Source organism: Sorex araneus, chromosome 1, assembly GCF_027595985.1.
Source record: "Sorex araneus isolate mSorAra2 chromosome 1, mSorAra2.pri, whole genome shotgun sequence".
Lineage (NCBI taxonomy): Eukaryota > Metazoa > Chordata > Mammalia > Eulipotyphla > Soricidae > Sorex > Sorex araneus.
Window position 1 is genome coordinate 203578479 of NC_073302.1, and position 17972 is coordinate 203596450.

General features: G+C 40.0%; 1 protein-coding gene across 4 annotated transcripts in view; it reads left to right on the top strand.

Annotated features, from left to right (window-relative positions):
- The window catches only part of CACNB4 (calcium voltage-gated channel auxiliary subunit beta 4), a 320764-nt gene extending 303323 nt beyond the window's left edge, over nt 1-17441 (top strand). For all 4 annotated transcript variants that reach the window (XM_055143080.1, XM_004619372.3, XM_004619373.2 and 1 more), the window contains 2 exons: nt 12496-12681; nt 16249-17441. In XM_055143080.1, coding sequence (XP_054999055.1) covers nt 12496-12681; nt 16249-16509 — 447 coding nt within the window. In that variant the 3' untranslated portion in view covers nt 16510-17441. The remainder of the gene's footprint in view (nt 1-12495; nt 12682-16248) is intronic.
- Nucleotides 17442-17972: the final 531 nt, after the last annotated feature.

Here is a 17972-nt window from a genome sequence, read left to right on the forward strand (position 1 = left end):
TGTTTCCATGGCTTGGAGGCTGGTCTCTCATTCTGGGTAACTCAGGGAAGGGACCACCAAGTAAAATGTGGTTGGAGGTCATGTGGGGGAAGGGTGATGCAGGCCGAATACAGACTAGAGACTGAACACAATGGCCACTCAACACCTTTATTGCAAACCACAACACCTAATCAGAGAGAGAGAACAAAAGGGAATTCCCTGCCATAGTGGCAGGGTGGGGTGGGGGGAGAGGGGACTGGGGAGGGGGGGAGGGATGTTGGGTTTACTGGTGGTGGCGAATGGGCACTGGTGAAGGGATGGGTTATTGAACTTTGTATGGGGGAAACATGAGCACAAAGATGTATGGATCTGTAACTGTACCCTCACGATGACTCTCTAATTAAAAATAAACTAATAAAAAAAATAAAATTACTAACTAAACATTACTAAGTAGAAATTGTGTTAAATATTCATAATTATTATATATGAATTAATTAATGCAATCCTCACACATCCCTCCTACCATACACTGCTCCTAACAAAATTTGTGAGATGATGTCTCTGTTTTTGTGCCTTGAGTTTGTGCATATGTTTTTATGCAGGTGTGTGCACATATGTGCGTATACATGTATGTGTGTCTTTTTGTCCATGTTTTCCTCATTTCTTTTGTTTGTATTTATGTATCCTTAACTGTGTTTTGTCTCTTTCTGCATTTTGTTTTTATTGAATTAACATTTTAAATCATAAAAAAAAGAAAAAAAGAGAAATAGGGAGAGCTGTAAATTAATAAGTCATGCTTATAAGCACTAATTCCTCAATATGAGAGATGCACTTCTGTATTGGCTTACAGGTTTTCCCACCCAGCACTCCTCAGATAATAACAGATCAGTATTTTTTGAATTTGACATACTTCCCCTTAAAAACAGACTTTACCTGCAGTAGGAGCCCAGGACACAGTACAAGGGGCTAAGGCACTTGCCTTCCTTTTATTTTCTTCTTTTTGGGTCACACCCAGCATTGCTCAGGTGTTACTCCTAGTTGTGCTCGGGGGACCGCATGGGATGCTGGGGAACAAACCTGGGTCAACCATGTGCGAAGCAAATGTCCTCACTGTGGTACTAGTTTACATCAGGAAAATTTTAAATTTTAAGTTTAAGTTTAAGTTAAGTTTAGGTTTAAGTTTACATCAGGAAATTAAAAAACAAAAATGCTTAGATGATCAATCTAATGCACATTTTAAGGAACTAAAAGAAGTTCCTTGAAAAACAAATAAAACCCAAAGTCAGTAGGAGGAAATAGTAAAACTGAAAGCAGAGGGCCAAAGAGATAGTTTAGGGGTTAAGGTGCTTGCCCTGCAGACACAACGGACCCCATTTGGAATCCCCAGCACTACATATGGTCCCCCAAGCACCACCAGGAGTGATCATCTGGAACACAGAGCCGGGAGTTAGCCCTAAGCACAGCCGATGTGGCCCCCAGACAAGCAGCAGTAACAGCAAAAACTTAGAGCAGAAATTAGCAAGGTAGAAAATTTCAGATACAATTTTTTTAATTCTGTGAACTTAAAAGTTATTTCTTTGAAAAAGTAAATATTACAATAGAACACATTATAATTCATTGTAATAAATGCATTGTAATAAATATTATAATAGAATAATCGTACACAATGATATAATTCTCTAGATCAACAAGTGTAAAGTTTTTCACAAAACTTAACACCCATACATAACTTTAAAAGTTCTCAGCAAATATCAAATTGGAATGCCCCGCTATAGAGGCGGGGTGGGGTGGGGGATAGCACGGGGCGGGGGGGGAGGAATACTGGGTTCATGGGTGGTGGAGAATGGACACTGGTGGAGGGATGGGCTCTTAAACATTGCATGAGGGAAAAAGAAGCACAAAAATGTGTGAATCTGTAACTGTACCCTCATTGTGACTCACTAATTAAAAAATAAATTAATTTTAAAAAAAGTTCTCAGCAAAATAGAGATAAAAGAAATATATCTCAACATAGTAAAAATTATATCCAACAATCTTAGAGTTAGTATCATAGTTAATGGTGAAAAACTGAAAAATTTCTCTTTAAGGTCAGGCACAAGATAGGGACATTCATTTTTACCACTATTATTCAACATAATATAAAAGTTCTACCCGTAGCTATGAGGCATGAAAAATAAATAGAAGGAATCCAAAGTGGAGAAGAAATTAAACTAAAACAATAAATAAAATGAAAGTTTTTTAAAGGAAGTTAAACTGTCACTTTCCAGGTGACATGGTTATATACATAGAAAACCCTTAAGACTATTGGAAACAATAAACCAGTATAACATAATGGAGGCTATAAAATCAATAGACAGAGGTCAAGGGATAAAGCTAAGCTCAGTGGCAGTGAGGCTTGCCTTTTTAAGAGTCCCCAATTCTGGGGCTGGGGTTGGAACCCAGGGCCTGAGAGATAGTACAATAGGTAAGGAACTTTCCTTGCATGCAATTGGTTTCAGTTCTGTCCCTGGCACCACATATGATCCCCTGAGACCTACCAGGAATAAGCCCTGAGTACCACGGTATGTGGCTCAAAATTTAAAAAAGAAAGAAAGAAGTACCTTAAAAAAAGAAAATTACATCAACTATGATGTTTTTTTACAAACTATTGCTAAAATAAAAAGAACACCTCCTCAATGGAAAAAAAATATTTGACTACCATATATCTGATAAACAGCTTATTCACAATATATAAAGAACTCACAAAACTTAGTAACACCAACAAAAAAGTTAACTCTATAAAAATTGGGGAAACATTGAATAAATATTTTTACAAAGAAACTATCCATATGGCTAAAAATAACTCATCATCACTTATTAATGAGGGGAATGCAAATAAAATGGCCATGATATATCACCTCACACCAGTGAGAATAACCTATGTCAGGAAACCCAGAAACAAGTACTGGTGAGAAAATGGGGAAAAAGAAGCCCTTATTCTCTGAAGGAATGTAAACTGGTTCCATCCTCTGCGGAAAACATTATAAAATGTAGAAACAGTATAAAATGTTCTTCGAAAATTAAAAACAGAACTGCTTTTGCAGTTCCTCTCAAAGGTATCTATTCCAAGACCGTGAAGTAGTAAGGAAATATGCCCACCTCTGTTTATCACAGCGTCATTTGCAATAGCCACTATCAGCAATAACCCAACTTCTCAATGACAGATGAGTAGATAGGGCTGAAAGTAACAGTTAATGTGCTTGTCTTGCATGTTGGCTGACCCTAGTTCAGTTCCCAGCACCAGAAATGGTCCCTTAAGCACTACCAAAAGTGACCCCTGAATAGAGAGCTATGAGTAGTACTTGAATACTGCCAGGTGTGACCCAAAACATCCCCTTTCCCCATGAGCAAAAAAATAAAATTATAAAAAATATGTTTAAATGGGTATATATAGACAGTGGAACACTATTCCACTCTAAGGAAAGATGAAATCATGCATTTCATACAACATGGGTGGAACTGAGGGTACTATGCAAAGAGAAATAAATTCGAAGGAGAAATATGAATACTGGATGATTTTATTCTTTTGATATATAAAGAAACAAATATAAAAAATTGACAGTGTCAATCTCTTTAGATTGAATTGATGTTACCAAAAGTCAGGGAAATGGTCTGAAAAGACCCAAGGGACTGTGGTAGAATATATTAGCAATTTAGTGCTGGGCATGTTATGGGAATTTTGGTATTCCTTTAATTTAACTTAATTTTTATGAAATTGTTCACAACAATTCAATTCATTTAATATTCAAACACCAATCCCACCATATTGCACCTTCCCACCACATTTTTAATGTTTCCACCCCAAAATTCCAAACCATGCCCCCCAAAACAGAACAAAACAATAATATTGTATTATTTGCTATCAATAATCCACTAAAATGGTCCAATAAAATTTCCTTAGAGGAAAGTGTGTGAAGATTGTTGCATTTCATCCTGGAGCCATTAAGTTCTTGTATAAGAGATGACTAACATGTTAGTTAAACCCCATAATATGTTGTGTGCTAATCTTGGTACATCAGTGGTGTATAGTATGAGAGGTGGAGGCCATGCACTCAGGAATTCTTAAATTTAGAAGATGGTTAGATGATTATAATGCAGATTCACTCATGAGTGAGGCCTGTGTCACTCTCTTCCAGAATCCTTATTTCTGAGTCTCTGGATCATGGCCATTGATGAGAATATATGGTGCCAGAGGCAGTTTGTGGGTGTGACTGCCAAGCTACTGGAAAACTTGAGAGATGGGGGGAGGAGGCCCACTCCCACTCCAAGCAAGCTTGGAGATTTCAGTCATGGGGCCCCACATACCTGGGTTTTTCTACAGATTCACTCATGAGTGAGGCTCGTCTGAGCCTGTGGCTGTGAGCACGGCAGTGATTGGGTTCTGGAGGTTTTCAGCTGCTGGGACTCTCTTGAGGTGGGGAGGGAAACTCAACCCACCAACCTCCTAATTGCCATGTAAAAGACCGCCTGGCTTGGGGTCTGTACCAATATCCATATTCCTGCAAACCAATGTTAACCTGTGTAAAAATAAAAATGTAAAGAAAAAAAGTAAAATTAAACATCAGTTTCTTCTTAAAAATATTTTATTTTTATTTTTCAATTTTATTTTTATAAAGTTGTTCACAATAATTTATTACATTCAGTATTACAACACCAAACCCACCATCATTATACCTTTCCACCACCATTATTTTGAATTTTCCCAACCACCACCCAAGCCTTCCCCAAATAAATAAATAATTTATTTTGTATTCACGCTATGAATAATCTGATGAAAATTATCCAAAAAAGTTTCTTTAGAAGAAAATATGTGAAGATTGTTGTATCTCACCCTGGAGCCATTAAGCCCTTGCATAAGAGATTACTAACAAAGCATCAATTTCATTTTTTTAACTCTTTTATTAAATCATTGTGATAGACCATTGCAAAGCTGTTCATGATTGGATTTCAGCCATACAGTATTCCAACATCCATCCCTCCACCAGTGTATATTTCCAGCACCAGTGTCCCCAGGTTCCCTCCCATCACTCCCCACCCTCCACCCCCTGCCAGTTGCTTTTCTGCTTCTCTCCCTCTCTCTCTCTCTCTCTCTTTCTCTGTTTCTCTCTGTCTCTCTCTGTGTCTCTCTGTGTCTCTCTGTCTCTGTCTCTCTCTTTGTCTCTATCTCTCTGTCTCTCTGTCTCTCTGTCTCTCTCTCTCTCTCTCTCTTTTCTTTTGGACATTGTGGTTTGCAGTATTGATACTGAAAGGTTCTTAGGACTATCCCTTACCTAGTTTTAACCCTCAGATCTTGTCCAGCATGATCATTCCTGGCTATTATTGTCATTGCGGTCTCTTCTCCATCTTACGAACCCTCAGGCCCACACACACTTGTGGTTGGTTCCAACCATTGACCAGTCTTCTTAACCCATGTTTACCCTGGCCATGGATATTATTCTTCTAATATGTATATATATATACATATATGTACACATATAGCACTGTAGCACTGTCGTCCCCTTGTTCATCGATTTGCTTGAGCGGGCACCAGTAATGTCTCCATTGTGAGACTTGTTACTGTTTTTGGCATACCACGGGTAGCTTGCCAGGCTCTGCTGTTCGGGTGGGATACTCTCGGTAGCTTGCCGGGCTAAAGCAGTCATTCTATATCTGTCCCTTTCCAACTCATTCCAATCAGCATATTATTCTTCATGTCCATTCATTTATAAGCAAATTTCATGATTTCATTTTTTCTGACAGCTGCATAGTATTCCTTTGTGTAGATGTGCCCTAGTTTCTTTATCCATTTGTCTGTTCTTGGGTACTCAGGTTGCTTCCAGATTCTGGCTGTGGTGACTAGTGCTGCAGTGAACATAGGAGTGCAGGTGGTAAAGCATCAATTTCTAAGATCTGCATATTTTATTATGAATGTTCAGTAGTAATTTCCTATGTAAATTATGAGTAAGTAATTTGGGGTTTTATAAGTATTTGGGGGTTTCTTAAGATTCTCTAGTATGTACAGCATAAATTTTACAGACTTGCCTACTCCCTCTTTGCATCTTTCTTCACAAACAAATGTGAAAGAAACATGACTTCTGTTGAAATCCTCATGGTAGGACCTAAAGTGCACTGTCTTCTTGAAAACTTAGATGACTAAATGTGATAGCCTCTCAGTATCAATATTGCAATCCATAATGCCCCAAAGTAGAGAGCGAATATGGGGTAAATTGTCCCTCATAGAGACAGGGGGAGGTTGGAATGTGGGGGACCTGGGGACATTGGTGGTGGAAAATGTGCACTGGTGGAGTGTAGAAAACATCTGCTGGGGGGAGATCAGGGGAGAGCCCCAGCGGCTCTCCCTGTCGGCTGCCCCTGGGTTTGAGGGGGTCTGGCCCAGGTCACTCCGGCTCAGCCAGCGGCCTGGGACCATCTCGTCCCTTGTCGGGACCCTGCTTTTGGGAGTGCTAGGAAGTAAGGGCAACTGAGGCTTAGGTCGAGAGAACAGATGCCCAGGAGGAAACTATCATGTAGAGTCAAATGACTCCCAGGTTACAAAAGCATAGCATTTGCTAAGTCTTCCTGTGTCCATACAAAAGGACATGGCTCTGAATAAACTATTCAAAGGACTCAAGGAGAAGAGAAAAACAATATATACAAGTCAACAGAACACTAAGAAAGAAGCTACAAATAAACACAGAGGAATGGGAGCACTGTGATTTGAGTAACCCAATAAACCTAAACTACCTGAGGTTATGTTATCCTACAGTGGAGGGATACCCATTGTTCATTGTATGACTGAAACTCAAACATGAAAGCTTTGTAACTGTATCTCACAGCAATCCAATAAGAAATAAATAAATAAATAAAATTTAGGGTGACTGACCGTTAAAATTCTCCCAATATTTTCCATATTTTAATACCAATCATTCCAATAACTCAGTAATACTCAGTGCCAAGAAGCCAGCATGGTTCAATTGTCCTAATTCAGATGAATGAAGAGCCAGACAGATCACTGGATTGGATACTCTTGGGTTGGAAAAATCGTACAGAGGTGAAGTTGTTGCCTTGTACAAAGCCAACCCTAGTTTGATCCCCAGAACATCATATGATCCCCTGAGAAAGCCAGAAGTATCACATGAGCACTGCTGAGTTTGGCTCAAACATTCCTTCCTCTTCCCCTGGCATAGGAGTAAAAAAAGACATCCTAGGGGCAGAAACATAACTCAGCACCACCAGGAGCACAGATCCAGGGGTAGACTCAAGCACTGCTGAACGCGGCCCAAACCCCATCCCCCAAACACACACAAAAGAAAAGGATATTGTAGGGCTAGAGAGATAGCTTGATACCATTGGAGTGAACCCTGAGCACAGAGTTAGCAGTGCCCCTGAGCACCACTGGGTGTGACCAATAGTCAGTCTGCCATGGAATGGTCTTATAGGTCTTTATTTTCATTTTATTAAGCTATAATCTTTCTTGCCTTTTTAAAAACTTCCCTGTTATTTTAGTTTTCTGAATGACTGAATCGGTGAAGCAATGCATGTTTTCACTCTTATTTGTTTATTGATATTGACTTTAGGACTACAGTAGACAATGCTCTAGGATTACTTCTTTTGGTGCTCAGGGGACCTTGTGGTCCTGGGATCAAATCCTGGTCTTCTGCTTTCAAAACATGCTCCACCCCTTTGAGCTCTCTCTCTCTCTCTCCAGCTTCTTCACTCTTGTCACTTGGAGTTGTCTAGTTATTTTTTTTATATTCCTCAAAGAGCTTCCCCCACTATTTTTGGTTTTCTAATTATTTATTTCAATTTTAAAAAATTGAAATATAAATAAATAAATATTGCCCACACGCCTGGCTGTCTTCCCTGGGGCCCCTTGGAGGGGATGGGCTCCAGCTTCCCTCCCCACCCCGAGTAGAGTTCCTGGCAGCCGAAGACCACCGGAACCTAGCTACAGCCATGCTCGAGGCCCCTCTCCACACGTTCAGACAGGCCTCACGCATGCAAGTACCGGCAGAGGAACCCAGGTGTGTGTAATTCCATCAACGGCCAACATCCAGAGACTTAAAAGTGAGCTCACAGAAGCAATATCTTGTAGCCTACTACTCCCTCTGGGAGAAACTGGCAAGCTTCTGAGAGTTTCCTGCCCACATGGGACAGCCTTGCAAGCTTCCCATGGTGTATTCATATGCTATACCCAGTAACAAGCTGGATCCCATTCCCCTGACCCTGAAAGAGCCTCCAGTGCGACATCGACATCTTTGGAAGGTCCGAGTGGAGAGAGATTTATAAGATCTCAGGGAAAGGACGAATGGAGAGGTTACTGAGTCCGCTTGAGAATTCGATGATTAACAGGATTTCGTGATTGTGAATTATTTATTTCATTGTTCACTATTCTTTATCTCAATTGCCACATTATTCCTGCCTGCCTTGGCTGACGAAAATATTCCAGTGTAGAATGTCAGGGTCTTTGCTGTGCCAGTGCTTCAGAACAGCTCAGCATTACCCTAATTCCAGCAAGTCACCAAGAAGATAACAGTCCATTGCATGTGACTGTCCATTACCCATACCCTTTCCTGTTGGTTAGATAGGTTATTTGTTTGTTTGTTTTTGCATCTGTACCTCACACAAGAGTATTACCCTATACATAGTACTAGACTTGATCCTTTTAATATATAAACAATTTAATGTATAAATAATTGACAAGGCTTGTTTGCATAATTCACTGGGGCTCTTCTCTCTGAATGTTGTGTATAAATAAATAGACTTACCCACTCTGTACTCACTTTCTACATTCTGGTCTAATCAGCTGTGCTATTTCCTAAACAGTTGAGAAGAAAAATTGTCATAGATAGACTGTGAAATTCTTCATGGTTGATGGTTGAAAATAAGCCACATATGTCAGTATCATTTAGAAGCTGGATTTTGCTTCTCCATGTGCTTTTGAAAGCCTAAACGCAGCTTTTTCAAATCATCTTTCATCATATAGCTGTCTTTTTAACAGTGCAAAAGCAGTTTCCCAAAAATGACTGAGCCTCAAGCAGACAGGCATGTGTTGATATATACAAATCCTACCCATTGACAAATAGAAGTACTTTATTAAAACTGCTTATGATTAAGTAGCCTGTTTAATTTTGCCTACAGCAGTGACAATGTAACACATGGAACAGCCAAGTAGATAAAAGGCTTATTCAACCATTTGCCTTGTACACAGCCTATACTCAGGTTCAACCTTCAGCACCTACACACTGCCAGGAGTACGTCATGAGCACCTCTTGGTGTGGCCCAAAAGAAAACAAACCAAAAAAACAAATAAGCCTTATTCAGATACCTTTTAAATGAACTGCTTACGTATTTTTGCCTTCTCTGGGTTTTGCTGATTTGTTTTTTGGTGTTTGGATCTTTGTTTTGTTTGGGTTAGGGTTTGGGGGCCAAATCCAGCTATATTCAGGATCTACTCTGGTCTCTGTGTGTAGGGGACATAAGCAGTGCTGCATGTTGAACCACAATCAGTCACATGCAAGGCAAGCACCTTACTTCCTGTACTATCTCTCCAACCCCTGATGTTATTATCTGTATCTCTGTATCACTGTCATCCCAGTGCTCATCGATTTGCTTGAACGAGCACCAGTAACGTCTCCATTGTGAGACTTGTTACTGTTTTTGGCATATCAAATATGCCACAGGGAGTTTGCCAGGCTCTGCAGTGTGGGCAAGATACTCTCAGTAGCTAGCCGAGCTCTCCGAGAGGGACAGAGGAATTGAACCCGGGTTGGCCGTGTGCAAGGCAAATGCCCTACCCACTGTGCTATTGCTCTAGCTGTTATTATCAGGGTGCTGTTATTACCTTCCATCTGGGTGTCACTGGAATTTTCTGTACTCTTTAGCTTGGGACTTGGGAAAGCAAGAAACTGCATGTTGATGCGAGCCTACATTATAGAATGAGAACTGTGTCATCCAATTATACATTCGCATAGGCAAAATTATATAAACAGATTCCAAATCACTGCGGTCTAGAAGTTTTAAAGAGTTTTAGCCAGGAATGACTGGTGCCGTCTGATTTCTCTTTCTTTTTCAGTGACATCTGAGTCTGTGAACATTATCTTTGGCAGTGGGGGCTGTTCTTGTTCCACTCAAGTTTGCCCTGGCCTGCTGGCAGAGAGGGCACTATTTGTATGAAAGCCTGGTGAGAACTTCTCCCATTCTGTATTTTTTAACTGTTGAAAGTTTACATGAATGGGGGAAGGTGGCTTTTGATTCTAAGAAACAGTAGCTCCCTTGAGTTTAGTAGACTCGGAGATTTATTGTTGGCTGATGCTGTAGGAACACAGTGCTTTCCCAGTTTCTACTGGGTCACATGTTCTCTTCTTTCACTGAGTCTCTGCTTCTCTTTATCTGTTTTGTTTCTGTCCTTTTGGATAGAATTCTTTGGCTTCTATTTTTTTCCTTCCAGCCCACATCTTATAGGTTCAAATTGTACATGTCTCTCTGGATCTCCTTCTAAATTCAGAACTTTAAGCTGCAGTACCAAGCATTTGATGACTTAGTCTCTTTTCTGGCTCTGGATTAAAGTCCCAGGATGACACATTATTATGAATTCTAATGCTTATCTCCCCCACCAGACAGCCTCCTCCTGGAGCAGAGAGATGCTGTCTGTTTTCTTTGATGCTGTATGCCCACAGCGCCTAGCACAAATAGGTGTTGGGTAAATATTTTATGAATGAGAAAAGAAGAATCCACAGGAAATCGACTACTAATGTTCTCTTGGAGGGAAGGTTTCTACATGAGTGGAACTTCTGGAATCTTCTTAAACTGCAGTTTAGGCTGAAGCCACCTATTTGCTACTAAATACTGCTCCTCACTCTCAGGGCATTCAGACTGCTTAACAAATTAGGGCTAACATGTTCATTCAAGTTTAATGTCATGCAGTGATTGTGGTGGTAAATGCTGGATGGACACCATGGAGAGATGGTGTCCATGGTGACTATCTGCAAGCCCCCTATGATGACAGTGGATCAATGGATCCATCCCCAGCTCCCAATCACCCAGTTGCCAGTGACAGTAAAGCTCTATTTGATTCCTGGAAGATCCTTATTTTGGTTAAGTGAACTCTCAGACATTAGCATGTGGGGTAAAGTTGGTTCAAGCCAGGAGCAGAGCCAGCTATGGAAAGTTGGGGGTGTACTTCACTGACCTGTGGGATTGGGGTCTTCTTTGCAAGGTGCCATAGGTAGCTTTCTTCCACTCCAAGGCATCTGCCCCCTCTGCAGTCTCTCTGGCTTCCCACCCACACTGTAACCTTAGAGGTCACAGTCTTCTGTTCCCTTTGCAGTAGAAGAATGATTCTTGACTAGAGGGCATTGGACCAAGTCCTTACTCACAGAAAAACAACTTTGCGTACTTTATTTTTATTAGTTTATTTATTTGCTTGTTTATTCATTCATTTTGAATCACCATGACATACTCAGTTATAGAGCTGTTCATGATTGGGTTTCAGTCATACAATGCTCCAACACCCATTCCTCCACCATTGTACCTAGTTTCCCTCCTCCCACCAACCCTCCAGTAGGCTCTTTCCTGCTCTCTCGCTCTCTTTCTCTCTCTCCCTCTCTCTCTCTTTTTCTCCCTCCCCCAATTTTGGGCATTATGGTTAACTTTTCATACTTCAAATTATTTTAGGGGATGCCTGCCACACTCCTATGAATACTCCTGACCTTTGTTCTCTTCATCCTTTCTTCACAATCTTCTGGGAGCAGAAGTTACTGTATTGTGGTTTTCTAGCATTAATTCTAAACTTCCCTTCCATGTTGTTTTTTCATAAGACAGGTAACACTGGGGCTGAAGTAGTAATATAGTGGGTAGGTTTCTTGCCTTGCATACAGCTGACCCAGATTTGATTCCTGGTATCCCTGATGGTCTCCCAAGTGACATCTGGAATAATTCCTAAATGCGGAGCCAGGAATAAGCCCTGGAGGACTGGTAGGTGTGGCCCAAAACAACAAGAAAAAGACAGATGGCATCATTTTCACAAACATTATGAAAGTTATCTATGTAAATGATATTCCCCTTCAACAGAGTTATTTAGAAGATAAGATTTATAGGATTCTTGCCCAACATGTCTTTAGAATTCATCTCTCAATGCCATTGACTTGCTTTTCTTTTACTAAAATAAGTATAATTCAACTCTGTAGGAATATCGGAGCAAAGATGAACACTTACTTATTTTCACTGTTTTACTTTGAGCACCAGTACTTTTACCTTGTCTGTTTCCTAAGTAATGAAAGCCCCAGATATTTCATGGGTACTGTGGTTTTTGTCAGGGTTGACATTTGCACATGGCAAACTCTGCTATTCACCTCTCTTTAATTTTAGGAATTGCCTGGTACCTAAACTGCCCCTCATATTGGATGCTAGAAACACTGTTCTCTGCAGTCACTGGAGTTTAAGGTTTCCTTGCCTACACCCATAGTGTAAATAATGGGGCTTTCTTGTCATCTGCAGGAAATGTTTGATGTGATATTGGATGAAAACCAGCTTGAAGATGCATGTGAACATCTGGGCGAATATCTTGAGGCATACTGGCGTGCCACGCATACAACCAGTAGCACCCCCATGACCCCATTGCTTGGAAGGAATTTGGGTTCAACAGCACTCTCTCCATATCCCACAGCAATCTCTGGATTACAGGTATTGTCTCTTTTCACTGGTACTTCTACAAACTTACATTAAAAAATGTCAAAGAACAAAGCAAAAACTAGGTGAGTAAGAACACAGGCCTTGCAAGGTAAGGTCGCAAGTTCAATCCCCAGTGCCACTTTGTGTGCCTGATCCCAGCAGCTCCACATTCAGCTCCACATTCTGTGATTCTGCAGTGCCATGAGCATTTTTCTGCCTCACAGCCACCCCGGGTATGTAAACACCAGGACAAAACGGTGTGTGCCCCAGCAAGCGCCACAACTGAAAATGATGTGTGACTATTTACAATAGCCCAAATCTACAACCAACCCAAGTGCCTGCATAAAGTGATGGGCCAGATAGTATAGCAGGTAGGGCATTTGCCTTGCAAAGGGCCTTGAAAAGGGCCATCAGGAATAATATGCACCAGAAATGATATATGTGTATATGTATACACACATATATACATGAACACAAACATATACATCATTCCTGCTGGTCCTGTGCAACATATAATATGTATACTATGTGATATAATGTATAAAATATGTATGTATCATATGATATATAATTCCTGGTGACCTTGTGCAATATATAGTATCTTAAGTAATGTAATATAATATATTTATATATGGTCAATGCATGTATGACCAAGAGCCATGGTCAGGAAGTGTGACCCCTTTATAAATGGGGTCCCGCCCCAAGAGACCCAGCCCCGGCAGCCAACCTCCACTACCCAGCTGCCGCCACGCTCCAGGCTGCTTTCCACATGCTCAGGCTGAGCCTCACACATAAGCAAAGTCCCATGGAACCCAGGTAATACGGAACTTTGTGATCTTGGACTCTGGGCTCAGTGGGACCCGGGAGCAGAGATCCTCTGCCTGTTTCTGGTGCCAGTGTCTGGTGATCCAGGGGTCACACCCATAAGCCACCTACTGCAGGAGCCAGATAATCTCCTCACCAGCCACCCTCCAGAACTCACGGGAGCATAAAATGGGGCCCCCATAACCATGCCACTGGACTCCACACCAGCCTTTTTCCACTCAGGGTGCCCCAGAGGGAGGCGGGTGAGAGCCCTCCCTGCCTCAAGGGACCCAGCCCCGGCAGCCAACCTCCACTACCCAACTGCACATGACACATCATCATAGAGGGAAATATAAATATATGTGCCTCTCAAAGAGCCCGACAAGCTACCGAGAATATCCTGCCCACATGGCAGAGCCTGGCACGCTCCCCGTAGTGTATTCAATATGTCAAAAACAGTAACAATAACATGTCTCATTCCTCTGACCTTAAAGAGCCTCCAATCATTAGGAAAGACAAGTAAGGAGAAGCTGCTAAAATCTCAGGGCTGGAACAAATGGAGACATTACTGGCGCCTGCTCGAGTAAATCATTGATCAACAGAATGACAGTGATGATGAATTTTATTTATTTATTTTAAATAATCTATAGTGTTGACTGATCATGATCTATCCTAGACCAGGCTGTCCAGGGAGAGACCTTTTCCTGAGAACTTCTCTATTTTCATTTATAATGACTTTTGCCCTGATAAATGAGTTCTTCTTTTGTCCAAACACTGCCAGAAAACTTGTAGCTGATGCAGTGTGTGGGTTTATCACTCTCTGTATCACTTGGTAAGGATTGTATACTGATGGTAATGGCGGGCACCCATGATCACAGCTTGGGACAGTTAGATCTTTTGATTTGACCTTGTTCTATCAGCTTCTGGGCCTTTTAGGTTATCCTGTATGAACCATACACATGCATAGAATTATTCTGTTTGGAAGCACACAGACTCCCTGAATGTTCCTGGTGGTTGGAGGAGTTGTGGCAGTTATCTTTCAGGGAGAGTGTAAAGCTCTGTCATTGACTCTTTTGATGCTGCTCTCAGAGGTAGAGGTGGATGGCCCAAGAAGCATGATCACAAAGTGAAATGTCTTTCTGCGTCAATTACTATTTACCATTTATCAAGCAGCTATTCGATTAGGACCAAACCCTCAACTGACTGAGGAGTGTGTAGTCAGCTGAGCCCTCTTGCATCATGGCTTTTTCTGCTTTAATGGGTTATAACAGTCCATAATTGTAGGTGGAGAGGTAACTTGGAGCTAAGTGGTACTCTTGGAAATGCTGTTAAATTTCTCTGCTACAAGAATTTGTATTGCTCTTCTACAAAATTGGCATCTTTGGAAGCAGACAAACTGACATATTAATAAATAGCTGTTGAACTTAGAGATGATCAAGTGAAACTTGCTGTTGTACTCATGGTATCTAAGTATGTACCTGACTATTTCCTGGTAGTTTTGTTGTTGCTGCTGTTTTTCACTGCTGTGTGTTGATGCAGGCATTTTCTCAACTGTTTTTTGATTGACTCTGAATTCTGCACTGTAGGATAAGAAATGGATGTATGAAGCAATATGCTGCTCTAATGTATACAGAGATGATATGTTGCACTTTGTTTATGAATACATCCCTCTTGACTCACCATCTCTTAAGACGTTTGCCCAGAGTGGTTCTTTCATTTTCAAGAGTGAGTTGTTTGCCCAGAGTGGTTCTTTCATTTTCAAGAGTGAGTTAACGTGGTGCCCTTTGTCCTGTCACCTGTTTTATCAGTAACCACAGGCATTTAATGGTCAGAAGCCTGTTTGGGGTTAAAGTGATAGGCTCTGTTAGCTGAATGAGTTTTCTTCCATGTGAAGGCAAGTTAATATATCTGGATCCCTGCTGTTTCTTAACTGAGGTGTTTCTTAACTGAGGTGACCAATCTAAGAAGACTGGGAAAGCTAAGCTATGTATATCTACATAATTTAAAGGAAATGCTGAATTATATTTTCTAATTCATTAAAATAATCTTAAGATGTTCATTTTAATTAATGGTATTGAGGAATTTAACTTATATCTGAAGGTTATTTTTATAGAATATTTTTGTTAAGCAGACAACATTTACAAATGTATGCATCAATTCACTGGATCTACAATTATTCTATATTTATTTAAAAAGAATATTGCAAAGAGACATAGATTTTTATAGAATGAAGAAACAAATATTATTTTGTGGGCAGCAGAGTTCATAGTTGCATCGAAATATTTTAAAAGCTATAAGGAACATTCAGCTATGATAATGGTGAAGTGTGTGATTTTAGATGGAGAAAGATTTTATCAGTAAAACCAAAGACTAAAGTAACAGATTCTATTCTGAACTTAACTTATTTCCCAATTGTAAAATAATCCTCATTTTTGTAATCTCCCAGTAGTAGGATAGTCCTCATTTTTGGTAATAAAATTAGAATTGTTAGGCCTTTCTAAATATATTAAGTTCCATTCAGTAGTTAGCATTCAATTCTTTATTTGAATCAGCAGTATCATCCTGCAGCGTTATGTAATTAAATTCATAAACCATCAGCCCTTCGCATCTTTGCAGGTTGTGTCCCAATAAATAAGACAAATACTTTGAACAAAACATGTGTGCATCAAAATGCTTTATTCACTCAGATTTTAGACATCTTACTTTGCAGATATGACTGTTATGCATATATTTCTGAAGGTGCCATTAATCCGTGGACTGCTTTTTTTTTTTTAGAGTCAGCGAATGAGGCACAGCAACCACTCCACAGAGAACTCTCCAATTGAACGACGAAGTCTAATGACCTCTGATGAAAATTATCACAACGAAAGGGCTCGGAAGAGTAGGAATCGCTTGTCTTCCAGTTCCCAGCATAGCCGGGATCATTATCCTCTTGTGGAAGAAGATTACCCTGATTCGTACCAGGACTCTTACAAACCCCATAGGAACCGAGGATCACCTGGCGGCTATAGCCATGACTCCCGACATAGGCTTTGAGTCTGCAGGAACAGCAAAAATTCATCTGTTGACAATTGCCATAGCACTGCTAGGATAAACTAATCATCTTAATTTGGCAAGCATAGCACAGTACTTACTGTGCTATGGGCTGCTTTGATGCTAAGTAAGGGGCAAAAATTAAGGATTCATTATGCCCTTCAGACTAGATGGATAATAGATGCCCAATCATATAGGTATTTTTAAGTGCAACATTTACATAACAGTACCTTTTGTTTTCTTCATTAGATTTAGAATACACATCAATTTGTAATTTAGGGTACTTATCAAGGCACATATAAAATAATTTCCCATGCTGGAAATTCCAAATGACCAGTTCCAGTTGGAACCAATTTATAAACCAATTCCTGTTGGAATTTGGGTGAATTGACTAGAAAGTCTACTTGAGCATGTTGCAATCAATTTTAAAAAATCTGAAAAAAAAACTAATAAGAAAAGTCAAAATACTAATAAGAGCCAAAACCAGCTATGGTATTTATTTGCTGGAAGTTAAATTTACACTTACAGTTGGAATGTATAATCATTTTAGTATATGTTACTGTTGCCAGACTGGCTTTTCAAAGTTACCAAATATATTGATCATGCCAAAAAAAATTTCAAATTAATGTAGAATTTATCCTGTCTCCTCAGATTTTAATATTTTTATTTATTTCTTGGCATAGCTGTTGTATTCAAAGTGTTTATTTTTGTTTAGTCACTACTGTTAGCTTGTTTGAAGTTGGCAAAAAATAAACTTAAATTTTCTTTAGCACTGAGAAAGAAGAGGAAAGAGAAGTCCAAACATTGCCGGTTATGCTAAATGGAAAATGGGGTGTTGCTTCCCTTTAAACAACCTGAGCACAACTACATGTAACCAGGAATGTGAGGTCAGGCAGGATGAGCACAGAGCCTCCAGAATGAAAAGCTTACCCCCCCCCCCCCCCCCCCGCAGTGGGAATTCCTTTAGCCCACCTAGTTCAAACACCGGATCAGTGCTTCCTGCCAGCACAATTGAATATCTTTCCATTGTTCCAGTCATTTGTCATTAAATACCTGAACGTTCTAGCTCTTCACCAAATTCATTATAGCCATGCTAAGGATTTTTGTCCTTAGCTAATTTTGATATTGGAAGTTATGTTGATACAAAATTCATTGGAAAATGCAAAAGATGAATGTAAAAGTTGGCAATAAGAATAATCCCATAAACTGAAATAAAATTATAGCACTTTCCTTGAAGAGAAATATGAAGAATTTAGGAATTGAATTGCCTTATTTCTATTCAACACTCCTCTTCACCTTCAGCATTTTTCTAGAGGCTATAAATAGAGTGGGTGACTTTATGTCTAAGGAAATCAAGGAAGTCTTAGATTTACTATGATCCAAGAAGTTTTGTTAAAGTTGATTCTTTTATACAATACTCAAATGTCTGTAGAAAAACAGTTCTTATTTCTAAATTCCACAGTGGA